The sequence below is a fragment of the Oryza sativa genome, chromosome 8 (assembly GCF_034140825.1).
Source record: "Oryza sativa Japonica Group chromosome 8, ASM3414082v1".
NCBI lineage: Eukaryota > Viridiplantae > Streptophyta > Magnoliopsida > Poales > Poaceae > Oryza > Oryza sativa.
Window position 1 is genome coordinate 16,709,727 of NC_089042.1, and position 5,764 is coordinate 16,715,490.

At 47.0% G+C, this 5,764-nt stretch overlaps 2 protein-coding genes across 2 annotated transcripts; one reads left to right on the forward strand and one right to left on the reverse strand.

Moving 5' to 3' along the window:
- Positions 1–325: 325 nt before the first annotated feature.
- Positions 326–1,516, forward strand: LOC4345374 (uncharacterized). The gene is made up of 2 exons (NM_001422544.1): positions 326–601; positions 890–1,516. Exons 1-2 carry the CDS (start codon positions 434–436, stop codon positions 1,118–1,120), a joined length of 399 nt encoding a protein of 132 aa, NP_001409473.1. The 5' UTR covers positions 326–433; the 3' UTR covers positions 1,121–1,516.
- A 127-nt stretch (positions 1,517–1,643) lies between these two features.
- LOC4345375 (chloroplastic group IIA intron splicing facilitator CRS1, chloroplastic-like) lies at positions 1,644–5,414 on the reverse strand. Its single transcript, NM_001422543.1, has 8 exons — positions 4,660–5,414; positions 3,652–4,117; positions 3,282–3,412; positions 2,836–3,183; positions 2,596–2,752; positions 2,182–2,474; positions 2,034–2,093; positions 1,644–1,933 (listed from the first exon to the last, which is right to left on the reverse strand). Exons 1-8 carry the CDS (start codon positions 5,365–5,367, stop codon positions 1,871–1,873), a joined length of 2,226 nt encoding a protein of 741 aa, NP_001409472.1. The 5' UTR covers positions 5,368–5,414; the 3' UTR covers positions 1,644–1,870.
- Between the last annotated feature and the right edge of the window lie 350 nt (positions 5,415–5,764).

The window sequence follows — 5,764 nt, forward strand, 5'->3', positions numbered from 1 at the left end:
AACAAAACTAAGTTTTGCCCCTATTTTAAATAGACATGTTAACAATATTAAATTTTTGGCGAAAAGACATTCATACTCTCAATTTCCCCTAATTTATTTATTAGTTATGTATTTGCCCCTATTTTGTAGCTGCATCTAGCAATTTAACTTTTACAAATATGACAATTTGACATAATATCGAAAAATTATTATTTCAAAATTTGATATAATTTATTATAAATCCAGACATACGTTTAGATTTGTAGTATTAGAATATGTCATACGAGTTTGGTGTAGTTTTCGACGGGGAGTGTTTGATGGGAGCGAGGACCGTACACTCGAATCTGAGAGCCAAACTATCCCACCCCCAACCCGGTAAGCTCTGCTCTGTTCACCTCGTCGGCCGGCGCCGCCGCGTGTTTGCTGCTTGCTTCCCGTCCCCTCGTCGGAGAGGATGCTGGCGACGGCGGCGCGGTGGGCGGCGAAGAAGGGGAAGCCGAAGATGGCGCCGATCGAGCTCCCGGCGCCGCCGGAGCAGGCGCAGTCCATCACGCGCACCATCTTCGACGTCGTCAGGGAGCACGGCCCGCTCACCATCTCCGACGTCTGGGACCACGTCAAGGTTCGTCACGCCCTCATGCTACCCGTCTCGATCGCCGCCGCCGCATCCTTGCTGCTGCTCCTTCTCCCTGTCCGCCGCGCCCACCCCTCACCTCGCAAACCGTTCGCCCTCGCCCCCCCGGTGGCGCGCGCCACCTGTTCGACGTAATGTCTCACAGTGTCAAAATGAACCAGCAGTGCTTGACAGATGGAAACTGTCATCCCTGAACGATCTTGTGTTCCTCTGATTGCCACCCTGATCGCATGCATCCCTGACGAGCGAGAAAATCTTTGGCATTTTCGTGTCCAGGACGTTGGGCTGAGGGGCCTGACGAGCAAGAGGCAGATGAAGATCATGATGCGGTGGATGCGGGAGAAGCAGAAGCTCCGCCTCATCTGCGACCACGACGGGCCGCACAAGCAGTTCCTCTACACCACCTGGTTCACCAATCCCAAGAACGCGCCGCAGAGGCCCAAGAGAGATCATCATCGGCAGCAGCAGCAGCAGCAGCAGTTCAGGGGAGAGCCTCGCAAACCATGAAGGACGGGACGGCAAGAACAATGAAGCTGATGAATGCAAAGCTTGCCATCTGCCGTCCAGTGAGATTCTTCAGCACTTGTGCTTCTCTGTGTCCTTCTGCTTGAGTGCTCTCGTTTGGGCGACCAATGCATAGTTTATTGGGATCTTCGAACACAATAATTTTGCAGAATTTTCACCGGATAACAGGACTTAGTTCAAATCTTCCAAAAATCCTGTAAAATTTCCTCAGGGGCCAGGTGACTAGTACCGCTTTTGCTAGGCAGGATCTTTTCTGTAGTTTGCTTGGGGAAAGAATTTCAGCACATGTTTTTGTACCCTCGTAACCTCGCCCTTAAAAGGTATAGTAACTTTGTAACAGTGATGTAGAACTAGATAGTACAGCATCCTTCTGAATCTTCTTAGTTTCTCTTCAATAGGTCATACGACTTGTTTTCTTTTAGAACATGAAAGCGCTAAGCATATTCAGCAAACTCCCCGAGCTTTAATCAACACCCAGTAATCAGTTCGTATTTCGTCGTAGTATCAGAGCCAAATTGAATGATTCTGCTCTCATGTGCTTTAGTGTATCACATGTACATAAACAAAAAAAAAAACATCTTCACACTTGCAAGATAATTCATTGTGGCCATATCTACCATACCTACCAGATCTAGTGGCCTCTGTGTACTTTGTTCTTTGTAGTTATCATGTTAAAAACGAAAAAAAAAAGAGAGGATGAATCGTTATTCCAATCTTCAATGTTGATAGCGATCATGCTGTCCAAGACTGTTCAGTATCATGGTTTAGCTTCCTGATTTCCCATGTCACATTCCTCTGTAACACAAGAGTGATAAATCAAGTACATAAAATTCCAGTTGCTTAAGCATATGAAGTTTCATTTCGTCGTATTGATATAAACAGCATGTAAACTAACCAGTTCTCTCTTCAATTCATCAATGGACTTTTTCCTCTCCTGAGCGAAGTATTTCATTGACTGCAAAACGAATGAGGAAATGAGATACCCAGACAGCCAGAAAATTGGAAATTAAGGGGAGAAGGGAGAATTATATGTCAATTCATACCCCTCGTCGCTGAACCTCAATTGATCTTTGTAATGCTTCTCTTTTTGTCAGGAGATTACTGGGTGCTGATTTTGTTGGCCGACGATAATTCTTTCCTCGGTAAAGTATTATGGCATGGCTGGTAGTGAACCTCTCTATTGCTATTAATGTGCCTCCTGTCTCAACCTCAAGCATCATAGATGTGTACGTGATCTGGCTGGCTTGGTTCTGCTTGGTAATTACTTTCACAACCTCTTTATGTTTCCAGTGTTGATGAATCTCTTCAATTACGCCTTCAAAGACACCACGTCTCCCTGCAAGGGAAAACCATGGATGAATACCTTTCATCATAGGATGGTAAATAGCTTTTCTTGGTTTCAAGGATAGAGACACATATAGGCATGGAATATTGCAGTTTGATACAAAAGGCTATACCAAGCAGCACATGTTCATCCATTTTTAGGCCAATTTTTCGGAATATCCTCCTTTCCTCCTCTGTCAAGAGTTCTCTGTCTCCATCTTTCTTTGAAGGGCTCCAAGAACTATGAAGCTTTGCCAGCACTTGGTTTGATCTTTCAATCTTCTTGGTAAGCTGCAGTACGTACCATTTTTACATTACCATTGGAAGTTCGGGAATTCAAAAGAAGGTACAAGACGAGTTAGATCAAAGCATACCATGGAAAGTCTCCATTCCTGGTCTTTCAGTTCCTTTTCCAATCGATGCTTCTTTGCCTCTAGTTGAATTCTGAAGTTGTTTTCAGTTGTTCTACGTGCATGGCTATCATGGAAATCCTGATACTCTCTGAAAGTTCCCACATAACTTCTCTCCGATGATAGTCCAACAATCATTTGAAGTGAGTCAGCCATCTTTAATCGAGCCTCCTCTTCTTTCGCCTGCTGGTCATGTACCTGAGACTCCCGTTCAATAACTGATTCAGCAACGCCACCGGGAAGAAAATCTTTGCCTCTATATATAATAATATAATCCTTGTTCCTCAATATGACAGTTCCTCCTGTAAGACGCTGCACTGAGAAGATTCAGTGTCACAGATGAAGATTGAACATATGGATATCAAAGAAATCCTAATGACTCTAATATATTTCATGAGAACAATACACACCTTAAGATTTCTGGCCATCTGTTCATGATTGGTATTTTGGATACCCACTTTCACTGCAACCTTCGCTATAAGGCTCTTTTCCCAAAGCTTTAGTATAGCAGCAGCCAAACCCTGCAGTTTTGTATTTCTACCTGCCAGAAATTAGTCAAGATTATAGTTGGGCTACATATATAAACATCTTATGATGGGTTACTTATGAATATACAATAATGCTTGTGGAACTTTAAGGAAATAGGTTATGTGTGCATAAGATGTTACAATAGATAGTAGTGACAATCAACACTTAAATCATCCTATAAAGCATATTCATTTGAAACTATCAATAAAGTGACTGACAAGTGCAGAATATGGGGACTAATAGCAAACTCACCTAGGACAAAATGTGTTGGCAAAGGCCGTGCATGCTTCCGCAGGTAGGTCAGCTCCTCATCTGCTAGTGCTGGTCTCACACCAGGAGGGCATTGTCTAAATGGAGTCTTGAAGTCAGGGACAACCTCAGGAAGGAGATCAGCATCAACAGGCAATGGTGTGTTCCACCACCAATCGATAAATCGAGGGCCCAAACTGTCCAGTAGTCTGTTGACTTCTCTTTCATATAGTGTTCCCTTGATAGGTTTGTCGTCCTTATCATCAGCTTCATCATTATCATTGGTTAAAGTTTCATCTTTACTCCAATATTTCCCTTGGGATGTAGGATTGTTAGATGTTACTGGGGAAAGTTCCTCATTATAATTAACAAAGTCACGATGCCGCTTTGCGTTTTCTAGGTAACTGCTTCCTCTGTACACAAAATGTATGCCCCCTCTTGTCCAAACAACTAAGCCTCCTGTTTTAATCTAATGAAAAGAGAATTAAAAAAATAAATATCAAAGGTTTTGAATTGATAATAATGATTTGGACTTAAATAATTCAAGGTAAAGAGGGTGTCGTTAAAATAGTTTCTCTGTTTAACCATAGTTTAACTAAGCCAAACATAATTCATCAGCTAAGCCAACCTAACAATTTCAGCCAATAAAAATCTTGAATCAAGCACCAGCAGTCCACCAACGGGTGTAGCACCACCTGCATCAATTCAATCATTTTATCTGCCAGAAAATGCTGGTCACATTTGCAACTTCCTAGCAGAATTGTGGTTCATGATGCCAAAAATGAACCCACCCTAGCTACATTGCTCTACATTTTTTTTTGAAGAAAGAGAGACAAGATCGTCCCCCTTTCCATTTTCGAAACTAAGTTACTTAGCTACATTGCTGTACATGAAGCTAAAGATGAACTCCAAAGTTTCACAAAGATGCAACAAATGCTTTTGCATCACCACAACAAGAAGCTCATCGTCCAGGAAATCAAGTAGCAGCAGATAGCAATGTGAAGCAATCACCTCAAGAATCTCCCTTGCCCGGTCCATGCATCGCCGGAGCGGCTCCACGATCCTCACGCCGGCGAGCTCCTGGCCCTTCGCCCACTGCCCCCGCACCTCCTCCACCACCTCGTCGGTGATCCCGGCCTTCTTGGCCCGCGCCCACCGCTCCTTCCCCCGCGCCGCCCGCCGCAGCCGCTCCAGCTCGCCGGCCTCCAGCTCCGTCTCCGCGCGCGTCGGCACCCGCGTCTTCTTCTCCCGCCGCAGCACCACCTTGGTCTCCTCGTCCCTCGCCGCGGCCCACGGCACCGCCCTGCGAATCCCCTTCTTCTCCTCCTCCTCCTCCCGCTCCGGCGGCGGCGGATGTATCGGGAGGTGGAAGGGGACGCGCGCGGTCGCGGTGCTACTGCTACTACTACCACCACCACCATTGGGGCTGGGTGTGCGCGGGTCGGAGAGCTCGAGGGAGCGGACCTTGCGGATGATTCCGAGGACCGCGCGGCGGGTGCGGCCGCCGGGGACGCCGGCGGTGAGGGGCTTGGCGGAGCCGGGGTTTCTTGGCGCCGGTCTGGGCCCACGGTGCTGCTTCGGAGCCGGAGGGGCCTCGGTGGCGGGGTCCGGCGGGGAGACGGACGTCGAGGGGACATGCGGGCCGTGGAGCCACGGCGGCGGGGTCGGCGACGGCGGCCGCGGGGACGGGGAGAAGAGGTGCAGGGGAGGTGGCGCCATGGCGAGGCGAGGAGTTGGGGAGAGGAGACGGAGAATGAGAGGCGGATGTCCGTTTGGAGTGTGGGATATTTTTTTTTCTGGGCCCATCTGTCCGTGTTCAGCCCGTATATTGCAATGGAATAAGTTCATTTCAGGTACCTCAAGTTGTCGCCGAGTCTGAACTTCGCAATACTAGATAAAACATGTCTCCTCAGCTTCCAAAACCAATACAAATAAGGTCTCAACATAGTTTGAACGACGGTTTTGGCTGACATAGCACTTACGTGGCGCTGACAGGGCACTTCAAGTTAGATAAAAAGTGGGACCCACGTGTTAGTGAGTAACCCACATGTTGGGACACGGTGTGGAGCTGACGGTGCACTGGCTAGTAGTGAGCACGCAGAAAGGCACAATGGCA

Coding starts and splice junctions, on each gene's coding strand:
- LOC4345374 (NM_001422544.1), top strand. CDS start 434: ATGCTGGCGACGGCGGCGCGGTGGGCGGCGAAGAAGGGGAAGCCGAAG. Junction 602..889: donor ACGTCTGGGACCACGTCAAG/GTTCGTCACGCC, acceptor TTTCGTGTCCAG/GACGTTGGGCTGAGGGGCCT.
- LOC4345375 (NM_001422543.1), bottom strand. CDS start 5,367: ATGGCGCCACCTCCCCTGCACCTCTTCTCCCCGTCCCCGCGGCCGCCG. Junction 4,118..4,659: donor GGGCAAGGGAGATTCTTGAG/GTGATTGCTTCA, acceptor TCTTTTCATTAG/ATTAAAACAGGAGGCTTAGT. Junction 2,753..2,835: donor AGGAATGGAGACTTTCCATG/GTATGCTTTGAT, acceptor TACGTACTGCAG/CTTACCAAGAAGATTGAAAG.